General features: G+C 37.3%; 1 protein-coding gene across 4 annotated transcripts in view; it reads left to right on the forward strand.

Moving 5' to 3' along the window:
- INPP5A (inositol polyphosphate-5-phosphatase A) overlaps positions 1-26,641 on the forward strand; it is a 372,135-nt gene that overhangs the window by 258,611 nt on the left and 86,883 nt on the right. For all 4 annotated transcript variants that reach the window (XM_067533377.1, XM_067533379.1, XM_067533376.1 and 1 more), the window contains exon 9: positions 15,407-15,491. In XM_067533377.1, coding sequence (XP_067389478.1) covers positions 15,407-15,491 — 85 coding nt within the window. The remainder of the gene's footprint in view (positions 1-15,406; positions 15,492-26,641) is intronic.

Genomic DNA, 26,641 nt, shown 5'->3' on the forward strand with positions numbered 1-26,641 from the left:
TTTTCAATTTAAATTGGGTAGTATTTTTACCAATTTTTGCAAATGTATTACATAACAATTTTACAAAGTTATTTTTTTGAATGAGAAGCATACATTTATATTTTTAAGGATATATTCGGACCAATGACGTGTTTATATAGTAGATGAAGCATGAGATTTTAAAATTTAGGGAGACATTCTTTGACATTCACAGATTATAAAGATTTGTTTTCACCCCTGAGTCATCTTATTTATTTATTATCAGTGTTTTCTGCATATGGGGTGGAGGACTGACTTAGTGGCTCCTTTATCTCCCACGGTCACAGAGCAATGCTTCCAGGCTGAGGTCACTGGAAGGGTAATGGTGGCAAGCTTCTGCAACATCTTGTACCCAACCCATGAATAAAAAGAAAACTTCAGTGTTTTTATTTCTGTTCTAATTTCATAATTTTTATTATTACAATTACATAAATGTGCACTAAAAACAAAACCAGATTCTCAAGCAATGTGAGCTCTAATTAGGGGACAGTCAATTAGTATTCAGAAGTTTTAACAGCTTTTGCTTACTTTGAGAGAATATATTTTTAAAAAATAGTGTGTGAACACATGTTACTCAAATGTTAATCAAATGTTGGAATAGTGCTTTCAAACACTTGGAGCTTTCAATGTTATTTTTATGGAGCTAGATCACAGCGTTCTGTGGATAAACCATGGGAGGGATTCTGTAAAAAGAAAACCTCCACAAGGTTCCCCAGAGGAGTTCTCTCCAGTCATTTTGATGACCGCAGAATTTGCTGTGTCATGAAATTGTCAGCGAGTTGACCCTCAAGCCTCATGGAACCTTTGAGATTTGCTAGAGGTTCAGAGCCACGGATGCTGAGACATATGGGCTCTGGATTCCTGTGACACTCCTGAATGGAATTGCTCAATTGAAATCACATTGCCACAACTTCCTCCAATGGTCCCTGCGCCTAGAATGCCTTAATGGGCCAGTATCTTCCTACAAGAATCTACGTAGCATTCTATCTAGTTGCTAGGCTGGATGTAATGGGATACGGTATTAAGATTAAGGTAATGGGATAAATTGTGGTAGCCTAGTACTCTCATAAATTAAGCACTGATTGAGAAGAAGGAAAGGGAGGATGTTTTATTTTTTTAAAATGAAAGAAAAAACAGTACCTAAAATAACAGTAGCAGTAACCTGTTAACTCTTTGATTTGTTCTAGGAATAAATCTCCTGTATATACAGACATTCTCACAATATGAATTAGATCATTCTTAGGTGGAGAGTTACTTTAATTTGTTCCTCGGAAAGAATTTTTTAGGTTGGATGAAGAAAATGTCTTGCATGTCAGGCTATAGGTGACACTAACTTGAATCAGCATTCATGTGGTTTGTGTCTTTTGATATGTTTTACTATATAGTCTTCCAAGGTCATTGTGATTGGATTAAACATAGTCTATAACAGCTGCTGCTCCAATCTTTATTCATTTATATGAAAATAAATTGCTCTTGTGATTTTATGTACAATTCACTAAATGCATCTCGATAAAATGATTTGGAAGTTACAAAATGGAGAGATGGTTGTAAGAGCTCAGTTCTGCTTCTATTGAAGTCAGTGGAAGCAGAATCTAACCCTAAGTAAAGGAACATCTTTCAACATTTTCAGCATCACAGCAAGATGGGGATTGCTGTATGAATAAAGCCATGGTCTGTTTAGTCTTGCATCCTGTGTTCAACAGGGCCCAATTTCAGATATTTCAAAGGAAGGAACAAATCCCAGCTAATGGATAATTATGCATAACATGGATATGAAAGAAAGTTGTCTGTATTCCCAGTGATGTGAGTCTTAAGTCCTGAAGAGTGGAAGTTCTAGATCTCCATTATGAATTTTTATTCCTGCTAATGTAACTTTCGTATATGGTTTCATTAGTGTAGTATTAACTAATACTGTAGAATTAACATCCAGTAGCTTTGAATGATCTTATTGGACCAAATCTTCAGCCATGCTAAATCCAGAGCTGCACAAAGTGATTTTAAATCTGCCCGAATGGTGCAGTTGATGTTCCCCTAACATAGGAGAATCCTGAGCTGGGAAAAGAAACAGCTGGAGTTTAATGTGCTCCGTTAACTGCCAGCCAATGTAAATTAGAGCAGCTCTATCTACCTGTCTGTCTATTTATCTATAGATGAATATATAGCCCTCATTTTAGTAATATCTTCCAGAAGTTCATTAAGCAACATGATTCATACTGTTGCTGTAGCTGGTCTAACCTGGGGTTAATCTGGATTTCTTCCAGATTTAGGAACAGCAAAGGACCTGCAGGTGGCTTACAGCCACCTTTACCTCCCACCCTTCCTCTACCTCCACTCATCTCTTTTTTCTATCCATTTTTCAATTTAAAATTTGTTGGCTTTCATTTTAGTGGATGATCCCTTTTGAAAGGGTAAATAAATAGGAAGACCAAATGGACCTTTTCTATACAATGCATCATTTTACATACTTCTGTTATGTCACATTTATTTGTCTCCTCTCTTAACTAAATAACCCAATGGAGTCTAATTTTTTTCAGAAGTGGTGAGCACCCAAACTGCTGGTGAAGTATGTACAAATTGTTGATGGTCAGCACTTCTAAATATTAGGTCACTGATCTTTATGAACCGCTTCATATGAAAGTTTTTCTAGGCATCTAGTCCTGTACATTGCCCTTCTCTGGGTCTAGATTATTTGAATGTTGCTATGAATTGTCCTAATTTTCATGATAAAAAAATGGATGGAATATGTTAAAATTTAATTAAATGTTCGTGGATAAACAGCAAAATCAAGGATTTACTGCAGTAAACAGATTTATAAGACACCTCTGTAAATTATATACATTTTATTCTATAGTAAGTATAAGGTTGAAAATTTTAGCAGTACAATAACACTGAAGAGTTTAGAGATACAGTTGTGGTGGTGGTGGTGGTAGTATTTAATCTTCTTGTAATGTTGGTTACCTAGCTAGGACATGCAATGTCTATCCTCTGATCATTTCTAACGGTATCACAAAAAGGTAAAGGAATGGTTTGCATTTCTAATTTTCATGAGGTAGTGAACAAAATTCCATTCTGGAATATTCTGCAGGTAATTTTATGGCCCAGTTTCTGGGTATGTTTTTTATTAAATGGTCACAGTGTTTTTTGTTGTACTCAATCCTTTAATATATTATAGGCTAGATATACCTACTATGTGAATTAAGACATAGTAAGAGTCTTTTCTCTGTCAATGAGTAAGTATAAATATTAACACTGAGAGTTTCACAAATTATTTGGAAGAATTTTAATTTTAATCTCCCATGATATAATGTGGAACTACACACACACATACAGTTTCTCCAGTTTCTTGATCCTTAAGTGGTTTTTTTACCTCTGATGAAGAGCAAGAGAATTTCCTTATAATTTAACCTCAGTGTAATAGAACTGTGTTCTCCTGTAGTAAAATTGACAAGTACTTACATCATTATACATGGCTGCTATTACATTAGGTGAATGTCAGTGTCAGGTAAGATCATGGTTTTGTCAATATAATGAAAATACCAGTCAAACTAGAAAAAGTCACAATTTTCCAGCTCTAAAAATTGATATTTATTGCTCTTCTTGTAATCCTTTCTTTGGATTAAATATTTATTATTGATGTGGTCTTTGTTTTAATCTTAATAGCCACTGACATGGCTATTAATTAAAAATATAACATTTTTTTGCCCAAATGGCACTATATTGAAATTAAAAGTGAACATCACATATTAGTTAAACAGCTCTGGCAAATGCCTTGAGTATTAAGATGATTGCCTTAGCTTCTTGACAACTCCTTTCATCTTGCTGTTTTCTGCTTGACCTTTTGAGATGTTTTGATATTATTAATAGGTTTTAGCTATTATATCAAAAAGAGTAGAGCACGGAGATATGATAAAGTTCAGCTTTTTAATGACAGTATTACAATATTTTAGATATGCCACTGAAAGCACTTACATTAGGTCTGTTTAGGTACACTGAGACTGTCACAGTTCACTTTTTTTTAAAATTAATGATTATTTCTGGAATCTAGAAACCTAGAGGTCCTTTTTTGTGGATTCCAATAGACCAATTTTCATGGAAGAGGTGGCCAAGTGAAGGTGGGATAGATGGAAATATGAGCCTAAAGGCCACATGTCCAGTGTTGTGTTAGACGAATCTTGTCTCAACCCTCAGTGACCTGGCCAGGCTGAGGTAGTGTAATAGAGATTTCACTGTAGTTGTTCCTTTGCTTTCCACCAGAAGTCACTGTAGGAATTGTTATTAGGACTCCCTGGAATTAAAGATATATAGAAGTGAAAAGTATATAATTTAATGCTCCATTACTGGTTTCTCTTTAGTCAGATTGGGAACCTGTATCTGATTGTTAAATACTTATCAGTGGTTCCATCTCCTATCCAGTAACCTTTCTGTGACCTTCACTCTAACACTATTCTGTGACTCCCTTTCTAGGTGCTTTGTGAACAGTGGGGCTTCAGTGTCTTGCATTGCACATAGCAAGTATGCAAACTTCCCTATTGTTTCAACTTCTGAAATGCTTTCTGATCAGATTAAATGTGAAAAGATTTTACTCCAGCATGCAGAGACATACTTCAGCATTACTTTTACTAGATTCAAATGGAAATAGATCCCTTTTGGTTCAGAGCTCTACTTAAATTAACAGTGAACAAGATGAATGTTTTAACCTAAAAATTTAATAACACAATTACTTAGTTAGGCTGTGCTGCTATCTACCTCCCCTATGCTGTTTATTTTTGATTTTAAGAACCCTTTTATTATGAGACGATGCTATACAAATATACTTACATTCTTTCTCTTTATAAACAACTTTATTTATGGATGCTGAGTTGCATTTTACGTCTGATGTCTTACTACAGTCCTCTGGTTTCTGTGAAATGTCCTCTTTAAAATGCTAAAATGATCACTTTAAATATATTTTGAATTAATTTTACAATTCTGTATTTATCAGTACCTCTGAGTTACCACCATATTAGCAAGTCTGTAGCTTACTTAATACACGGAACAAACATTTTAAATGAATTATTTAGTATTAAAAGGTATTTAGTTGATGCAAGAGCTATTTTGTAACTATTTTTGTAAATATGTATTATTTTTTAAAATTTTATTTTATATTACTAATTCTTTTACTATATAATACACACATAATAAAGCAATTCTAGTGAGATTGTTCATTATACAGAAAAATAGGTTAAATAGTAAGGGATATTCACATTTCTGTATTCTGTTTTCTATCAACTTTTTTTATGATTTAAAAAATGCTCACTGAATAACATTTTTGACCCTTGGATTGTTTCTTCCCAAGAAATGTGACAATACCCCTTCATCTCCTCTCCATCCTCAATTCAGCCCGTTTGGCAGAGCTTGGGGGGAAGAGGAGGGAGGGAGGTTGTTTTGTTTTGTTACTGTTTTTAAAAAAAACAAAACAAAAACCTCTTTTCAGTAGTGTCAAGCTAGGATAAATTGGCCAGGGGAAGCATGTTTATAGACTGTGTGAGGAACTTTGTCTTTGTGTGGGAATGTTGGTGACACTGTTATGGTTTGCCTGAATGAACTGCGATGACGCGGCTAATAAGGTATCCTGCTGAGTGCCACTGCAGGACTTTCTCAGACCTCCCACTTAATTCTATTCAGCTCCAGCTCAGTGTAGCTAATTTTTCCCATTCCCTCAATTCTTTAGGCCCCCTTACAAACAGAAAAGTCAACTTTCACACCGAAGGCAAGATAAGTGCTTTAGGAAATAATCGTGTAAACAGAATGTTACCTTCTGACCTGCTGCTGATACCTTGACTTGGGACAAAACCCGCCAGGCTATTGCATTAGACATGGCTATTAGAGGAATAATACAGCTGATCCTCCTTACAAAGTACCCTGAGAAATGGTTTAGCCAAATCACTCTGCCTCTTGTCACACTGAATTATGTTCAGCTGCTTCCCCCACCACCAAATTACTGATATTTAGCTGTTTTTCTCTTGTCCTTTTCGGTGACAGTATGTTAAGGATAAGTGTGAAAGCAAGTGAAAGTCAATTATGTCCTATTATTTTCTGGCCTAACCTGAATGAATTGAGAACACATGTACAGTAGGCCTGATAACTTTATAAATGAGAGTAAATTTTATAAAAGGACTGTTGATCTTCACTAGAACAATGTATATTTTGAGTAACACTCAAAAATAAATCACGAAAGGGTTTAATTGCTTCTGATAATTCTGACTTGTTGATTTAAAAAATAAACATTATTAATTGTTACTAGTGATACTCCATATTATCTTTGATTTATACATAATTAGACACTTTGACTGAGATTTTCAAAGCCAATTATGGTATTTGGGTGCCTAATATCCTCATACCCTAGGCAGCTTTAACAATTTCAGCCTTTGTGTCTTTACTTGATTAATAATGATAGCCGAAATTTTGGACTTGGTCCTGCAAATATCTATGCATTAGAGTGACTTTATTTACCTGGGTAAGTGCTTGCAGGATCAAACCCTGAGGGTATGTTGACTTTATAGTTGACTCAGGCTCTCTTTCAGATTTGGTCCCAAACCTGACTTCCAGCCCTACACACAAGATGTGGTCAGTGCTTAATTTGTAATGAAAAATGTGCTGGGGCTCAAGCATTTAGGTGCCGGGACTCAAGCAATTTTTACTTTCAGAACTGACGTGGCAAGCCCAGAAGTGCTGGGGCTATGAATCGCCAAATTTAGAAGTGCCGGGGCTAATCCCTAGCGAGCCCTGGCACAAATTAAGCTCTGCCTCTGGTTTGGGTTTCCTGATCCTCTCAACCCTTGTCTGAGGCTATAAGCTAAAGCCCAAGTGCCAACCCACCCACTTTGCATTGAGGATGTAGGCTAAACCATTGCGTACTGATGGTCCTCCACTGCCTTCCAACAATTCTCCTCCTATGTACAAAAGACAGAAAAGTTCTCCCACAATTCAGTGGGAAAGAATCATAGAATGGCTCAGCTTACTGCAGTGACCTAGTGACCCACATGAATGAGTGCAGCACCAGCATGGATTGGTCCCTCTTTACCATTAATACAAGAACTAGGCCTTTTTATGAAATTAAAAGGTCTATTCATTTGGAATACGTGAAAGGAAATACTACTTTATATGGCATTTAGTAGCTTGTGACTTCATTGCCTAATGAGGTCATCACTGAGTCTGGTGCTGTGACTAGACTAAAAGAAGAATGGATAATTTTATACCTGCTAACATTTATAGCTCTGAAAATTAAGCAAATAGGAGGTGATCAGATATTAAGCATAAGCGGATTACCCAGGTCATTCAGTAGGTTAATAATAAAGTTAACTTACAGTTGTGTTCATCGTGAGCTTGTATGTACAGTGACCCCTCTTTATAATATTTTATAAGACAGACTTTATTAGAATTGTTATTCTGGTATCTAAAATGAACAGAAGCATAATATGACCTACTGTATGTTGTTAAGACATGCAACATTCTTTGCACTTAAGAACTGCCTTGTGGATCAAGAGCAATGCATTTGTGACTAAATGATTATAGCAGTGAAAGTGTTCCCCCAACCAATTCAAAGGAAAACTTTTTTGTAGCGGGAGTGGCTGTAGTTGTTTTTGGAGAGCTTTCCGTTGTCTTTTTATTCAAGGGTCACCACAAACACAACTTAGAACTTGATGAATTTTACTTTGCTCTTTTATGTAAAGCTAAAATGAAAAGTTTGTAATTCTCTGCATCTGTCACATTTTTGTTCACTGGTTTGCTGTTCCATATCCTGCCATAAACTGTTCACAAAAAAAAAAAAAAAAAAAAAAAACCAAAAAAACTGTACAGAAAGACTTAAAATCTGCAAGTATGTTAGTCTTTTTGGTAATTGGATACAGACAGCAAATAAAAGCTACATGAAATAGCATTAGATCCTCCCACTAAGAAACATTAAATTAATGATAGTGACATGGGTTGGCTGCTTTCTTTTTACATGATTCAGATTTATCACTCTATTGGGTGATTCATTGCAACCTTTTAAAGGATTATTTGATTCATGGCATATTCAAAGGGAATTGTGATAATGGCAAATACTGAAGTATAATAAAACAACTTCTAAAGCTTTCCTATCTTGTTTGAAAAAAAAAACCAAAACATCTGCTCTTCTTCTCTTGCTGGAGGAGAAGGAGGTGTTTTCTCATTTCTCCATCTATTTGACAGTTGATGAATTGCATAGATTTATAATTGTAACTGGCAGGTCCGAGAGGAATGGAACATTTTTAAGAGACGGTTCATTCTAGCCCAAACACCTGAATGTTTTTTCTCTGAGTCCCCACAAAACAGCATTGCATACTGAGTTATCATGCATTCTGTCGCAGTCTGATCCCTCTAGTGCAGATGTTGCTTCTTTCATTGACCTATTGAAGAGTAAATAGTTTCCTTTACTATCTACTCCTCTGCTAATTTGGACCCTGATTCTGCCATCTTAATCAAGAGGAGTAGCTTTTACGCCAACAGTTCCTCTGATTTTAATGGGGATAACTGGCAGGAAAGTAAGGATTTCAGAATTAGGCTCTCTGGGTAGCAAGATTACTGAATTCTCTCTAATATTCAGGTTCCCTGGAAATAAGGAAAAATCCTAGTAGCCAGGGCACTGATTCATGTTTTAGTTAATCAATTTGAATGTTATTAAAAATAGGTATGCGGCTGTTAGGTATTATAGCCTTTTTTAATGATTACAGGTTCCCAGATTCTAGCATCTGTGGAATGTACAAGTGGAGTAAGCTTGCATGGATTTCTTAATTACTGTGATAGGCACCAATGTGAAGAGGAATTACCACAAAATTAGGGCTGTGTCTACACAGAGGGTTTAAGATAAAGCTTTTGGATGCACATCAGGAAATTCTTAGTATGTGGGTCACACCGTAGCATATGCACAGAATGCCTGATCCATTTTCAGTTCACATCTTGTGAGCGCACAGTATCACTTAGTTGCAAACTAAGAATGTAGAATTCTCCAGGGTCTGTTGCTTCTCTGCTGAGTGGTGTGTGTCCTGGGATTGTTTTCACTGTGAATTGTGAGAAGCCAGGTCAGTTCACATTTTTAAAAGAAATCCCATACTTCATTTCTCGATGGGCTCATGCCATTTTTTAATTGCTGTTGGCCATCATGGACCCAGAAATGCTCTGCACAGCTATGATGGCAAATGCGAATAAGCATGGGCTGCTTGAGGGCTGTATTATAGCACAGCCAGATTAATTTGGCATTGGACTTTAGCACCAACCAGATGATGTGGGAGCAGGAGAATATTGCACAGCAGCAGCTCCTCCAGTTGCAGGAAATTACTCTGCAGTGATGACATCAGGATGAGGCAGAAGAACAGGAAGACGCCAGGCTGTTGGAACTAGAGGACCAGTTCCTGGATCACCTATATAGTGTTCAGTGCCATTTCTGGCCCAGGAAATCAGCGTGGATTGGTTGGAGCAGCTCTTTCTGCAGAACTGGGATGAGCAGCAGTAGCAAGAGAACTTCAGGATGGGCAGGGCTACCTTTTTGAGATCTGTGAAGAACTGTCCTCAAACTGCAGTGACAGCATACCACCATGCAGTCCACCATCGCCATCTGGAAACTGGGCACCACAGAATGTTTGTGGTCGGTAGCCAACCAATTAATTTGGCATGGGCCAGCCGCGCGTGTTGCGAGGACTGGGGTATTGTGTGTGGGTGGTAGCAGTTTAATGTTCCCTATGTGACTTTGTAAAACCCTATACGTTATTTCAACTGTATTTAAAGGATTTCCTGGGTTAAATGTAATGATGACTTATGGTGTATATATTGCAAATGGTTTTATTCTGAAAAATATTTTAATGAAACCATCAAAAATAATATCTTTGTATGGAAATACATTTGGAAATACATTTAACTGACAAATCGTCTTAAGTAACCAACTATAAACAAACCTCTAATTATGGCAACAGCGCAAACAATACTCAAAGTGCAACAGTAAGAACATTTCAAATATGACAGTTTGGGGGTTACAGGTGTGAGCATAAAGTATAAAGGAAGTGCGTGACTTGCCTCTAGTTGCTCTTATCCATATGAGTTCTGGGGTTGAATGCTGCAGCTCAAGTGTTCTCAGTGCTTAGAGATTGGATCTGAGAGGTGAATGGAAACTGCTGGAAGTACTGCCTTGGGGAAGCAAAGGTTAGGAGTTGCTGCTGGACCCAGTAGCCGGTATAGTCCAGGAGATGAAGAACATTGCTGGGTCCCAAATTTTGGGACTGTGGGTACCACTGGTTTAGCAGAACCATGTTTTGCAGGGGGCCATTCTGGCTGAGGATAGTGTCCATGGGTTGCCTCTGCGTCTTTGTCATTTCCCATGCTCTCCTTCGCTATGGTGATGCTGTCCTTGGTCACTGCCATGATCTTCTGAGAGAGCTGCATCTCTTCCCTCTGGGTCTTGATGGACAGCCTCCACCTCTCAGTCAGCCTGGTTTTCCTCTGTGATTCTGCTGAAGTTCTGCAAACACCTTCACCTGAGTCTTCCTTTTTCTTCCCCCTCAAGTTGGCCAGCCTGTCAGCAGTAGGTAGATAACGGCCTTATCCTTGGTTGTCTGGCTGTTGCAGGTGCTGTGGCTGTGGGAGTAGGGGGTGAAAAACAGCCTCAGAGATACTAAGTGATCTTTGTTTCCGGAGGGTGCTGAATGCATTTGGATTTCAGTCTGCTGTATCTGCTTTCATGCCATGTGGGGTGGGGTATTAGGAGCTCTGTTCCATATTTGTTGTGCACTGGACGTATTTCTGTGGGGGACATGGGAGGAGAGCTGGATAGTATTCCCTTCTACATCCCCTTTCGACTGGCCTCACTCTCAGTGATGTTATACTGAGATGGGTGACGTGGGGGCAGAGAAGAGTCTTATTCAAAAAGGCAGAGGGTAGACCAGCTAGATATTCAGTGAAGTTATTCACTAGGATGGTGCCCCCAGAATCAGTGTAGGCGTAGAAGAGGCTTTCAAGCTGTACCAAGGGCATAGGGCATCCAGCTGTTCCCTGTAACATGGAAAACAAAACAGCTATTTCTTAATCTTAAGTTCTACTATATCTCCCCTGCAGATGGGAGAAAAAGTGCAGAGAAAAACAGATTGGAGCTGATACTCATTGTAGGACCCTATCTGTCTTACAGGGCTTTTGTACCTCAGTGGAGAGCAGTATAGTTTATGCCTTGACCAGGCATGCAGTGTGCCTTTATACCTTATGTAAACTACAAAAAACAACCACATTTCTTTTCCTGTAAGCCTTGTCTCAGTAAACTGTTGAATGTTGCACAAATGAATGCTTCAGTTATTCATATCTGCTGCAGGAGGAAGCAGCACAGACTGCAGCTGCATCATGCTGTCAGGCACCATTTTAAAGCAGCAAAAGGACTGGGTAGGAGGGTGATGGGGGTGCCTAGTTCATGTCCCCCAACAATAATAAATAATACATTGTAAAGATAGGTAATTAGATGCCGAAGTTCCCTTCAGGGGATTGATTCTTCAGTCCTGGCATGGGTTTCAGGCTAGGACTCGGGTCCAACTGATGCAGGGCAGGAATTGGGATCCGTTGTAGCAAGGCAGGACAGGGGCAAGTTTTCAAGCTGGCCATAGTCAAGTTCCTGAGTCCTAAAAAGATCCTAACTCTCGGGGGGCAGCTTCTTTTAGGCATCTTCCTGCTCTTCTGGCTCTAGCTGGCCGTCCTTGGTGGGGGGCAAAGTGCAGGCAGATTGTGAATAGTGCCTGGGATGGGTTGAACTGTAATGGTGTAGAATTCAGTCCAGTTAGTCAAAAAATGGACAGGTCCTATGTCTCCTACTGGATTGTCTCCTTCTATCCCATGTTTCAGTGTACTTTCTCCTGAGCTGCTTGTTCTTTATCTGACGCTGGTCGGTGTCCGGTTCATGACCCCTCGCAGACATCTGCTTTGGAAAGTCCTTAAAAAGATCCTTATTCTTGTGGCTGGCCACAAGAACTTCTTGAACTGATGCTTCTCCCTAGATGGAGTTGAGATCCAGCATCTCAACACGGCTCCAAGCTGCTGCACGAGGCATGTTGTGGGGCTTCTGGAGTGCAATTGTGGTTGTATTGCCAGAATAATGATATATTGGGATCCAGAAGCAAATGAGCAAAATCTGGCTCTGCACCATCTATTAAAGGAGGGAAGCATCATTCTGGACACTTGACATCCTGGCAAAGAGGGCACACAAGTAATGGACATATAGAAGCAAGTAATAGTTAACCTGCAAAGCACTGAGGGATAGCCATTGGAAGCATGCAAAAAGTGGTGTGCAACAATTGTGTGCACATGAACAGAAGACCAAACTAATTAAATGCGAAGCAAACCTAGTCCACTGTGTGAGAAGACTCTAGAATTCTCAGCAAATGTGGATCTAGTGTGCGGTGACAGGTTGTGTCATCTGAATGTGAGCTTTTTCAAACCGGATTAACTTGATTTGATCTGGTTTAAAACACTCACATAGACAGGCTCCTGAGGTCAGCTCTTAGCTGTTCCAACTGACTTATGTCAGCTTAGGCAGACTGTTTTACTTCTCAGCCTTGGTTTCCCCACCTATAACAGGGATACTACCGCTTATAAGACTACCCACACAGACATTCTGAAGATTAATTGGTTAATGTCTTCACAATGCTTTGTAAAATACAGCACAAGTGCTAATTGTTTTAAATATTTATTATTTAAAGAAGAGCTCAGACCAAAACTTTGGACCCAAAAACCATCCAATTTTGAGAGGGGAAGGTGAAGGGTAATTTAAATAACTGCATCAGAATATAAGAATTGTACATCTTGGTCCCATTCTCTAATATTATTATTATTATTTATTATAATACTTTGCAACAGATAAAATAGGCATCAATGTATAGAATAAAATGAACAGAGAAACTGTGATATAACCATTATCACCTGCATGTTTTTCTGTAGATAATAGTTTTGCTAAACTGTCTTCTGTTCAGATACAGTAAGTATGCTGCCCTTTGAAATAAGCATGTAATATCTACAATATTGTTAGTCTTATTTGTCCTGTTCTTATAGTTAAATTTTGATTCCCTAAATGTGTATTTAATTTTGTATTAATTAATATAATTAATAACAACTTATTGTTAAGCATTGACAATCTGAATCTGCTATTTTGTTAGTCAGTAACTGATTGGGATTTTTCTAGTTAACTTAGTTATAAAAAGTTCTAACAGTCAATTTTTGGCACAGTGTGTTTATTTGAAAAAATTGTCTTTGCATAAAACAATTACAAATTTCATCTTCGTAATACCAATTTGTTTTAAGAGGACTTCTTTAGACTTTGATGTCATTCCAGTGACATCTCTCAGCTTTTCCTCCGTTGTAAATGGCACCAAGCAAAGCCAAAACTGGGATATGAATCAGGAAAGTTGGCAAAGCAGATGGAGCTTTTCTTGTGTACAAATCGTATATCAGATTTTGCAATGATAGTGTGAGCAAATTGTGGTAATGTAAATGGTTTAACTTTTAAGTTCTCATTTTCCCTTAAAGTACCATGAGGGGACTAATCAAACTAGTGTTATGTATAGGACAGGCTTTTCTTAATGGTTGGTACAGTTGACAGTAGATAGTATTTATTAATAGTACCTGTAATAATTTGTCAATTGAATGGAGGATTTGGAGATTTTCTTAGCAGAAAAGGATAGCTCTTTGCAGGGGAATTTGCTTCAAATAATCACTGTCATAGGTTCAGTGTACATGAATTTTTCAGTGAAATAATATTGTTTATATAATAGATTGTCATTGGGTAAAAATGTGGAGGGATACTTTACAAGCAAAGCAGTATCTCATTTAAAGACCCAGGTGTTTTCTTACTTTATAGCTTTGAAATGTCCAAATGGGGGTAATTTATTTAAACTTTTAAAGCCATTTTAAATAAATGTCTCCTACCTGAACATTATAGTTCCAGAAGGCCACTTACTTTAGGTTTCTTTATACTTCTTTAACTATCCATGTGAGCCCTTACCTCCAGCTCAGTTGGGATTTCTGGCATCATCATGCTTATATATTTATTTACTTCCAGAGTACATTTAATGTAGTGCCTTAGATGTATTATTTCTTTGTTTTGTACTGTGCTTCTAATATAGTGTAAAAGTATTTTGCGCTTTTTGTCTAATGATTTTTTTTCTAATTGTAGCCATAATATTTTGGTCAATTATTTCATATCTTCACCAGTTGATAATAGGAGATTGATTAGTTAGTCCCTGTTCTCAAAATGAAGTGCTGATTCAATCACTGATGTACTTGATTTTATTTCACTTTGAAAGATTTGGCCAATACCAAGGCCTCTAGAAGCATGTACAGTTTTTAAAAGCATTAACTCATTAACACTGATCCGAGTTTTAAAAAAAATCACTAAAAACAAAACAAAAAAAAGCCTCTCCTCACTTAACTCCCAAGTCTGATAAAAAACCTGAGAAAAAATGTAGTCTTTACACTATATCCTGAACATGAACTGTCTTGGTGATCGCAAATTCCAGAGTCCAAAGCTTTCCAGTGAGAACATCTTGCCTACAGAAAAGCAAATCTAAGTATTTTTAGCTGATATGTCTGAACTGTGATAATGGTACACAAAGAGAGAGAGGAGATTTCTCAGTCAGCCATAATCCAGGCTATATAGGACTTCATAGATCAATATCAGGCCAAATAGTAATAAATAATACTTAGCACTTCTATAGCACTTTTCATCCATAGATCTTGAAGTGCTGAATAAACCTGGGGAAACATTATGGACCCCCTATTTTACAGATGTCAAACTGAAGCAACAGAGAGTTTAAGGCAGGTATTTTCAAAAGTGTCCATTAATTTTGGGTGTCACAATTTTTAGGTGCCCAACATGAGACACGTAGAGCCTTATTATCAGAGGTGCTGAGCTTCCACTGGAGTTAGTCACTATCTCTACCATCTCCTCAGGATGCTTTCCTTGGTCTCTGAGCCTGACCTCTTCACTTGCCTGGACTGAACTGTAGCCAGGTTACCCACATCTAAGCCCGTTTTAACTAGGGAAAGCAAATAAACCATCTGGGTTTGAGGAAAAAGAAACAGAACTACATGACATCTGCATCCTTAGCACACGTCAGACACGTTAATATATAGTGAAGTTTTATTCCAAATAAATTAATGCTGTTGTTGACTGTTCCAAGAATAATTTTGCTAAAGCTGTGCTTAAAAATGAAATGTAATTATTGAATATATAGCTTTCATTAAAATATATTTTAATGTTTTGCAATTACAATTCCTGGGATTTTTTTGTAAAGCACAGTAAGCTATTTTTTAAAAGCATATAAAGCTGAATGTACAGCAGTTAATGTATTTTTATATGCCTTTTCAGAATTAGAGATCAGCGGTTTGAGAAGGTTTCATATTTTGTCTTTGGAGATTTCAACTTTCGACTGGATTCCAAATCAGTAGTAGAGGTAGGACTTACTCTTTTCTTCAACTGTGAATGCTATCTAAGGGTTTTCATTTCTAAAATTGTTTCCCTTTGGAGAGAAATACAGAAAATAACTTAACAAGGCAATCTTAATATTGACATCAAACTTGCCAAAGAATACTTTTAGGAACAACATGAACATCTAACAGGAAACTCAAAATTATTATTGAAAGAATCCAATTAAATAATAAAATAACATCACTGAGGTAGCAAGAGGTACAAAAGGTTGTCACTCTCTCAAGAATACAATTGTGTTATGGTAACCAAACCCTTTGGAACAGCAAGATTGCTATTTATGCCATTATTCAGAGAAAACCAGGTTGGTTTTGTCCAGAAAGACAGTGAAGGTTCAGGAGGCTATAGTGCGGGGATTAGCATTTCTGTGGATCAAGAGGACAATTTACTTCCTGTAGAATGTTTATTTGCCAGCCAGTGATTCTCTCAGTTCAGGGAGTTTTAAGTTGGACCTCAAATGTGATGAATTTACTATAATCGCAATGGGCCAGATCGTGGCAATTCCACCCTACCACATTTCACTGAGGCAAGACCCCAAATGCAACTGACATTCAGCATTTCTGTTGAGCACATGCAGAACACTGCAGATTCCTATGCACTGCAGAATGTTGCTCTGTGATTGACTTCTTCACAGGGCAGCAGGAATTGTGGGTGTCCCTAGGTGGGAATTGCAAGTGTGATCTGTGGAACTTATGTTTTGATCAAAATCCAGGGCTTTGGGACTGAGAGGGAGGTTTTTGTTCCCTAAGATGCTTTTAGGTCCTTTGTGCAAAGTACTTTCAGTTGGGCTTTGTGCATGTGACCAAAATTTCATTTTAAACTTATCTGTTGTCATTGCTATACGTCATAAAGACTTTTGGGCTTTATTTTTTTAAGCTAACTACTGTTGTTTTGCGTGTGTAATTAATGAGGAAAGTGATATAACACTAGAGATATTTCCTAAACTTCTGTGACAGAAGTCCACAAAAACCACACACTCTGTGAAAATATTAATAGCTAACATTTATGCAAATGTGTTGACGTCCGCCTCTCAATATGGAAATATGAACAGAAGATTTGTCTAAAGTCAATGGGAATACAATAAACCTTTTTCACAAATTGAAATTACCTTGACTTTACTGCTAAAGCTCAGCTCCAGGTATCCCAGGGTTAACAACTACTTTAATCTCCTGTTTACCCTTTAATTCTCAGAAATATGTTAGTGTCTTTTTGGCATCCTTGAGCAAGTATACATCTTCTAACCAAAGGTTGATACTCCTTTGTGGTTTAAGCAGCAGGAAGTACTGTGTCTGTTTTCTCAAAGGCAAGGTATCTTTGCCTAGAGATGCAATGCATCCCCCATTCCTCATGTGATTAGTCCCTACTCTGCTGAAAGATCGGGGTGTGTCACATGGCAGCACAGTATAGACAGGCGGAGTTTAGATAAACCTTCATCTCAGAATCCTGTATTCACTGCAATCATGTTTAACTGTAGTTAAATGTTTTAATTAAAGTGTAATTGAAGTGAAATGCAAGGACTGATTCAGACTATGCTGTTTCATATTGTCTATATTAAGGATCAGATCCTTGTCTGTTACACTGGTACTACCCCAGTAACTTCCATGTTTACAGAAAGAAGAAGTAGGCTATTGAATAATCTATCTCGGAATAGTCCATGCTATTTTTTTACTTTGCTCGAGGCACACTAATGTAACTGAGAGCACTTATATATGGGAAAACATCTGTCAATCAGTCTTCAGCAGTACTGTTTATAGGACTTTATCTTGAAAGGTGCTGAATACCCTAAGCTTCTACTGTTGTCAATGTAATCAGTCAGGATTAAACCCATAATGAATACTTTCTTAATTTGCTGATTTTTATATTTGGATTCAATTAGAAATATTACCAATAGCTCACAACTTTTCCATAGGTATGCATGTGTATTATAAGTACATATATTATATTTCTTTATATGGTACATTGTACTTACAAGATATGAAAACTTATCAAAATCCATTTTTAAGGAAGTAACTAGAAAAAAGGCTGAAGTTTTAATGGCTAAACATGTGCATATTATTTCTATGGCTTTTTTCTTTTCCTTTTTAACGAAAGTGAAATTAGAATCTTTTTCTTTAAAAATGTATTTGTGTCAGTATGAGAAACCCAAGTTCAAGAGTAAAGCCTAGATATTAGATATGGAAAAGACCTAGAAGACTGTCTAGTCCCCATGCTGTCCCTCTATTACCCCAGCATCTGTCATGTATGGTATTATCCTTGCAGAATATTGAGTTCCTATCTGTCCTCTTTTTCAATATCTACAGAGATGGAACTTTCACAAATAATCTTGCTAGGATATTCCATCATTTACCCCTTCTTCCTGTAAACTGTCTTTTTCAAACATCAGGTATCAAAAGGAGGAGTTATTATTTAGCATTAGAGTACAGAGCTGAAAGTCAGGATTGCTAGGGTGAAATCATGGCCCTCTGAATCTTTGGTAGAATGGCACTAAATGGATGTGAAGTGTAATTTATCATTATTCTAACTGATAATATTATGTTTGTAAAGCACTTCTAAATGTAAAGGTGGATTCTCTGTACCTTGAAGTCTTTAAATCATTATTTGAGGACTTCAGTAATTCAGTCTTAGGTTAGGGGTCTATTACAGGAGTGGGTGGGTGAAGTTCTGTGGCCTGCGTTGTGCAAGAAGTCAGAGTAGATGATCATAATAGTCCCTTCTGACCTTATAGTCTATGAGTCTATATAAAATGCTATATAAGTGCTAAGGAAGTATTACATGAAGAATAATAGTCAACCAACTAAAAATAATGAGAGTCTAAATTTAGGCAGGTCTTCTGATGAGTTCATAAACCCAAAAAGTGAAGCTAGAGTGGCAGGTAGAATTCTAATCTTATATAATTTTGATTTACTTTATTGATTTTAATCACCTTTAGGCTTGATTTTTCCATTAATTACTGTGGACTAGCAATCATGGTTTTTCAATTCAAAATCTTTCTTAGTTTTAAAGTGATTCACTTCTAACGAAAGAAGTAATGACACTAGTAATGGGACACAATATGTGAATGTGTGCACAACACAATGTGAACACTGCACAACACAGATGCAGTAATAAGAAATGTTAATAATAACCATCCTTAGTACGGGCATAGCCCTTTTCATCTTCAAAATGCTTTATAAACATTAATTAATGTTTGCTACATATGTGCACCTAAGGTTATAGAAAAAGTGCAGTTTAAACATGAATCAAACGTTTTTATACATTCTTTGTGGAAGAGCTCTTTTAGAAAAATTGCAATTGTTTTCTGTCTTATTGCTTTATTGGACAACTAGTATAACACATTGCCCTGTGCTGTATGATCATGTAACGAACGATACTTTTGAAACAGCGCACATGCACAAAGAGGCATAGTTAAAGTTGCTTTGAAAATTTTAGCTCTGAATCTCTTTACATATGTGTAATTCAAGTCACAACCTTAACACTGCAGATTTTTGTACTGAAAATATGATATGTACTGATATGTCCATAGGATTTAGAAGATTTAAGAACTGGCTGTGTCAGGTGCGAATCCCTTCATAGAACTGAAAGTGCTGGCACAATGTCTGTAACATCATCTTAACACAGAGAGAGGGTGTTAATGAACTGATAATAGGTATCCAGGATTCTGATTTGGAAAGATTTTGTGATATGTGTGGGCTCTTAGGGGATAGACCAGAATCTGAGGTATAAATTGAAAGGGTTTAGTTATGAGTAACTTTAATTTAAAAGATTCCAAGATAGAACCTTAATGACTTGAGTTTGTCTAGTGTTTTTCATGCAGAAAGCTCTCCACTCACTTTATAAACTGATTTCTAAATATTGGAGCCCTTTCCTGCAATAGCCTATAACTCTCACTGAAGTCAATGGGAAGTGAAATGAGTTGGCCTTGGTCACACACCAAATCAGTGGCAGAGCAGATAACAGAAACTGAGTAATTATGATTTCCCAACCAGTACTCAGTGTTAATTCAGTCAGATTTTACAAAATACTGCAAAATGTATAGCAGTTGGAATTTGTGATTTGTTATCTAAAGGGAGCAGGATATAAGCTGGACTTAAAACTTTCAAATAGCAGGCTGGTGTCCTTTGCGTGTTTTGGATATATGCACATGCAAACATCTTAAGCATTCATTTGATTGTCTGGAAGTCTGTAAAATACTAGTGTTCTAAGGATTAATCCAAGGTACTGTTCTTGTATATGTTAGTAAATTTATCTCTGCTTTTCCTACTGACCGCTTTCCCCACCTTGTGAGATAGCAACTGCCACGCACTTAGTTATCGTAAGATGCTACAAGCAATAGATGCCATTTGTTGAGTTATAGGATATAATATCCCAACAGCAGCAGAATGTTGTATACTTCTAAAATCTTTCTCAATAGAGCCATTGAAAGAGGGGATGTGAGGGCTATTCAAATATGGACTCCACACACACCAGTACAGTGTGCTCAATCAGATGGCAAAATGTTGCCCTTATTAATTTATAATTAATAAACAATAAATCATTAGCATATAATCTATTAAACATTTTATGGGAACCTTCATCTAAAGACTTATTGATTTCTTTGCTAGGAAATTATGCTTTACTGTTGTTTGAAGTAAACCAGGGGGGATCAATAAAACAGGCCTAAGCTTCTGGCGAGTCTGAGATCTATATGTGCATGAACAAGTGTGTCATCCAGAGGGATAAACTAGCAAAGAAGAAATAGGATCTCAGTAACATAACAAACATAGCAAATACTGAAAAGGTGCAATTGTTTTACAATAGACTTGAATTATAGTACCAGTATAATCTATGGCTTGGCACAGTGATGCTCAGAGCAGAAAATTTTAGAAAACCAGCTACTGCTTAGGCATATTATCTGCTAAACATTTCAAAGGCTGTTCTTAGTACTGAGAGGGGCTAATTGCAAGATTCCAGTTTTGAAACCCAGTGTTGTTTGTCCAAACTGGGACAAAAATGGTAAAAGAGAGAACATCTGAAATCATAAAGACTATCATTTTCTAAAGCACATATGTTAACATTTGTCCATGTGTGCTACCTCTCAGATGTAGCCAATCCTGTGCACTCATACAGGGAGTTGAAGGTGTAAGATGTCCTTGCACCGGATACCCAACATTAATTGCAGAGAGTGGGAACGAACTGTCTTCATGGAAGTGGTTGGGGGGAGTGTTCTCTGCCTCTTCAGCCTGCAGGCTGGTACATGGGGGGACATGACTCCAGTTATAGACAAGAACATGTGGCCCCTTGCACAATGCCCATGGCAAAGCCATGATTTGGCCCAAAGGATATGGGAGCCACTTCATTTGAGGTACCTAACTTATAATAAAAGGGAAGTAACACCCCAAGTGAGTTGGCTCAATATGAGTGAGTCTAAAATGGAACACTCCCATGATTATGAGGGAAATATACAAGATATGCTTGTGCACAACGTTTTTAATTAGGATTATGCTGACACTTTGAGTTGCAAATCTTCTTAAAACAATAATTTAAAATGTAAATACTACCAGACCTTTAGTTATGCTGGCACTATGTTGCTGTGGCAATAAGCCACAAAAGTTTGTCTTTTAGCTAAAGCCAATGTAAATCACTAGTCTCCCTAACTACATTAACCCACTAAAGAATAAACATCACTTCATTGCTTTGTTACCCTGCACACCTAATCAATTGTTGGATCCACTAGACTACTGTTAATTGGTATCTACTTTGTCACAGTTCAGATAAAGTAGATGTAGATTTTAGCTCATTATTCTTTTAATCATAGCCATTCCAGCTGTGTTTGCTCTAAAGGGCATAGTGACTTTCCTTGTTTATGGTCAGCTTGGGGCTTAAAATAGTATTGCTATTTTACAATTCCCTATAGCCATAGAATGGAAGGTACATCATATAATATTATAGGAATGATATGAGAGAAGGAACTAGAGAGTACTCTTATGGTAATATATAGCTTACAAATGTCTGTTTTATTTCTGTTTTTTATCATCTGATTGGGAATATGCCTTTTTATTTAACCTTTGGTGAATTTTTAGCTGTCATGACAGTGACAGATTGATAGCACCAACACCGTGTAAGCTTCCTCTCAGGTGTCAGCCAATGCACCACAAACCTGACTTGCAACACTCCTATGCATGGATAGTCTTGTGTATCTCCTTATTAGAGACTGCTAAATGTGCTGACTTGCTTTAGTGATTTTCTGATAAGGACACTGGGAACTTACCGGCCCAATCCTGAAAATCCTCATGTTCCAGGGTAGCATCACTCATGGGATTATTCGTGTAAGTGAAGTTAACTCTTGTTCATAAAGGTTTGTGGGATTTAGAGTTAGGGTGTCTTCAGCAGTAAAAAGTTGTGTCTTTTATAACAAGATGTCTTTTACAATGAAATAGCTACATCCTTTTTACTAGTGATGACACTGTCTTACACTGAGACCACCAGACTCAATTCTTTTGTACAGTACAACAAGGATATTGTACAGTATGTTTTAAACATAAATATCTTACAGCTACTCTTTTGAAAGAGTACATTTTTAGTAAACATTAAGTGAAAGTTTTAAAAATATTCTGCTGACATAGCACTCTTTTACTGCTAATTGTCTGTCTTTTTTTTTGTTTCCTAAAAGTGTTGCCAACAGAGAGGTAGAAAAGTAGAATGTGTATTGATTAATAAAATAGATACAAGACATATCCCCATGTGTAATGAATATGTAATATTTAGATTTGCTCAAGTTTTGTTCACTTTAAAATATGCTGTCTAGTTCCTTAATTTTTATTACAATCAAATATATTTAACTCATCCTCCATTGACAAACTTGGCAAAAATGTAGTATTTATAATAGAGTGGCAAAACTTGCTTATTAGGCATATTTTTAAAAGGAATTTTTTTAGGGGTCCACAAATAAAAAAAGATTGAAAACCACGTAGACAGTGGGGTTTTTTTTCTTTTTTTTTTCCTGACAGTCTGCTGCTAGTGTGCTGATGGAAGTTAATAACATATCTACATAGTGTAATGCTCCATCTTTGTACTTATCAAACATGAATTGTAAATCTATTGTAGTGTGTTATTACAAATGAGGATAATCATTTTCTTTCTCTAAGGCAAAATGCAAAATTGTCTTGTAAAAATTAATAGCAGTGGGGTTTGATGCTGAAGAAATCTGCAGTAACTGCAGATATCCTATAGCTTGAAAATGGAGTCTATGCTAGAAAGTTAGAAGTTTTAGAGTCTATATTAAAGCCCCAGTCTTTCAAACACTTAATAGGGATCTGAGTAGTCAGCAAGGCTATTCCTGTGTTTAAAGTTAAGCCTATGCATAAGTGTTTGCAGGTTAAAGGACTAAATGGGAACTGGGTGACCATTAATTGAATAATAAATTAAAATAAGGATGATGAAATCTTAAAAGCGTGACATTTTAGGACTAAGCAATGAACAAAATTTAGTAAAGTTTGCGAGGAAGGCAAGTGAGGGATTTGATCATCAAAGTGTACATCCTCTATTTTTTCACATACAACAAAAAGAAATGAAGTTATTATGAGTGAATGAAGTAGAACATCTCATTGGTCACCGTAAGTGAATTATTTTCTGTCAATCACTGAGAGCAAGCAGCTTACTCTCCTTCCTGCTGTGACTCTTGTAGACCACACAGGGTTTTTACATTGTGACAGATCAGATGTCATTTTAATCTCAGAATTTAGCATGCTTCTGTATATATTTTGTTAATTAAAGCAACTAACCAGTGTCTGATGTTTTCCATCACTTTTAAAGATACTTCACTACAGTAAATTTGGGAGTGGAATTGGTCCCATAAATCTTTCTTTGCCCCTCTAATTCACAAGGATATATGGAAGTGTTAGTAAAAAGGTCGTGACCCCGTCTGTAAATTTGTAAGGCTGCCTACACATTGGTGTCCAGTGCGAGCTGTCATTTTGTGCTTTTAACATGCCGAAATGCCCTTTCCCCTCTGTTTGTTGGAGCAGATGTTCTTGATTGATTTGCCTGGCATGAAGGAGGGTTGTGGCCCCCAGGGGTTTGGCTTTTCATCTATAGTTCTTCAAGCACTGAAGCAGGAAACGGAGCTTTCCATAAAGTGGGCAGTGCTCTTCTCTAAGGAATTGCTAATCATGCTTTCTGCATGATCCTCCACCATAGTAGTGCACCCTCAGGTTAACTCCTGGTCCTGCAGATGGAGACAGTGCATTCTTTTGAGTTATCTTCAGGACAGTAGTTTCAGTCTTGCCTCTAGAAGAACAGCATTCCTGTCATCGCCTTTCTTACAATGGCTTATAACTCTTTTTAGCCTCAAATTACTCAAGCCACAAGCTATGCCACTTTCCTTGACCCTCCTATTTGCAGTAGCATTCCAACCAGGAACTGCATCATCTCATTCTTTCCTGCGGACACCTCAGGAACATGATTGTCTAATGAATGCTCGCTGTTCCCTTTAGCAGACCAGTTGTAAAAACAGACCACCTTACCATCTGCTGTTACTTCTAATTACGTGAGCCAAGTTACCAATGTTGCCTTATTTGTTAAGTCAGCATATTCCTTTCACAAGAGCAACCAAAGTTGGAACACTTCAATGTAATATAGGTCTATATCTAGGTATATTGTAACCTTCATTGGGCAGCAGTACACTGCAGCAGTCTATATTAAATCTCTTAGGACATCAAGTTTTTTCCATAACTAAAAAAAAAAAAAGATTACCCAACAAAGAGGTTGTAACAAGGTGGTCTGCCCTTGTAGGGGCCGGGGACTTAGGGTCAGTCACCCCTGTTTTGATTATCAGACCCAGCTGTTAGGGTCAGGTTTTCTATAAAGGCTCAGTTGGCGAGCTAAGTTGGAAGGTTGCTGCAGGAGGGAGATGGGCTCTTGCAGTTGGTCCTGAAGTACGGGGTTCAAGTGAAGGGTGTGTCCTCCTTTCAATATTGAGAAAGGCAAGCGGAGAAGCCTCTAGGAGCTGTAGCCCTGGGGGGTGGGAGGGAAAGGATAGGGGACTGCTTTTTCTTTTCATGTTTTACCTAAGTAAGTTTGAAGAATAAAACTGTGCCACAAAAGAGACTTGAGCATGTTAATGAGTCCTTTGTGGGCAGGGAAGACAGACCAGGAAGCTTGTAGCAGCCTATCAGTATATCTTCCCAGTCCTACGTGTCCATCCTTGGTGATATAACCTGAGTTAGTATAGTCAGTTTATTTTGTCCGCTTTAGGATATAAAATTACCCTACCTGAGTGAGACCCTCGGATACCTGATTCTCTAAAAGTTCCTTATATTTACAGTAGAAACAAGAATGATACCTATATTGCTTCTTCCCAGTCCCAAGAATCCTTAGTACTGCTGTTAATCAAATGTAGAAACCAGGCTTTTATAAGAAATAAAGTTCTCCTTACCCAAAGAAAAGGCCTTTACGAGAAACTTTTATTAAGCATAGCATCCAGGGGTTTTTTTTTACTCCCGAAATGTGATCTCTGACTTTCATTTGTCCCAAGAAACAATATTACTTTCATTTTGCCCTATCCCCAGCAGTAACAAAGTAGAATTTATATTCAATTGAACTTCAGAGGATGGGTCAAATGCCTGCATCATACATTAAATTTTATGAAAATAGTGACTCAAATAAACAACTTAGAGATTTCCAAATGCTATGTACTACAACAGATTTAATGCTGTATCTCAAAACAAGAAGCAAAGCCACAGGGCTTAAACTGAAAGTTCATTCTAATATGGCTGTATTTATCTCATAGGCAGGTGCCTCCATGCTAGTTTTCAGCAAAGCAACCATTTGAAACTACATACTCATCTAACTAACTTAAATTACTGAAAATAAGTGTTCTGAAAAATGAATACAAAAATCATGAAGTTGCATCGCTCAGTTGCCCCTCTTCTACACCTTTACCCCTGTTTGATTTTATATTGTCTAATTGGAAAGAGGCAGAGACCTTGGCATCTTAGCTGTCAGTTTAGCTCATAGCACATAGTAGACACTATAACTAATAGAATAATTTTCAGCATCTACTACAGTCTGGGTACAATGTGGTCCTCCAATTCTGAATTAAGAAATTGATTGTGTCAGGCAATAGTGGCATCTCATTCTGCTCATGATCGTAAATTCAGGAATCAGGGGAGGTAATCCAGATAGATAATTTGCTACTACTGGAAACATTTTCATCTCACAAACCTGGGTTTCCTACCATAAAGACACTTCTATCTCACTTCCTATCCACGCGTCTTCTGGGATCTTCATAGCAGAAGGATCAGTTTGTGGTTGCAATGAAATCACTTTCAATTGAGCTATCCAGAAGAGAGTATAAATATAGAACTTTTTTTTCTCTTCTGTCAATGAGGTGAAATTTAATCCAAAGATTTATAGTAGTGTCAAGCCAAAAAACATGAAAATCGGGATAAACTAAGGTCTGCTTCTTTTAAAGATATTGTATTTTTACAGCACTTTCAATATACTTTTCAGCTGAATAATTAAACAAAGTGCAACTAAAAATGATACTATAAAAGTTCCCGCTTGACAGCCCTAGATAATGTTCTAATTCCACAGAGAAATCCATATTTGTGGTTTAAGCTCCTCTGCTTGGGAGCCTTCAAAGACACCACATTGAATTTTTGAGGGGCCAGGCCCATCTTGTGTGTCTCTCCAGTGTCCCATCTAACTGAGGGGTTTCAAAGGGAACTGTGTGCACTTTCCACATCAGAAAAAGGGTTATTATGTTAAGGAACCTTTGGGCGGGGCTTTGTAAGTGTGAGGAATCCCAGGAAATTTCTGTGTCTTAAAGGAGCACACAGAAAAACTCCCTTCCTCTTGTCTTTCTCACAACATACTTCTCTGCTTTTATGTCAGTAGAGAATGAACATTTGAAGAGGCTGCAGTTATATTTTAAACTGTTCCTTATTTCTTACTGGCACATTTTATACAGACATTTCTCTTTTGCACAAGTCATGGATACTTAATTTTCCATTCAAATATCCTTTATAAAATAAGGGTTTTACTATATGAAAATAGGACCTTGAGCTTTTTACCTCTTGGGCACTGGTTTTAATCAAATCAGTAGTGGTGTTTGTCTTGGGGTTTTTTGTTTGTTTGTTT

Source organism: Emydura macquarii, unplaced genomic scaffold, assembly GCF_026122565.2.
Source record: "Emydura macquarii macquarii isolate MOO-44397 ecotype Brisbane River unplaced genomic scaffold, CSIRO-AGI_Emac_v2 contig_3343, whole genome shotgun sequence".
Lineage (NCBI taxonomy): Eukaryota > Metazoa > Chordata > Testudines > Chelidae > Emydura > Emydura macquarii.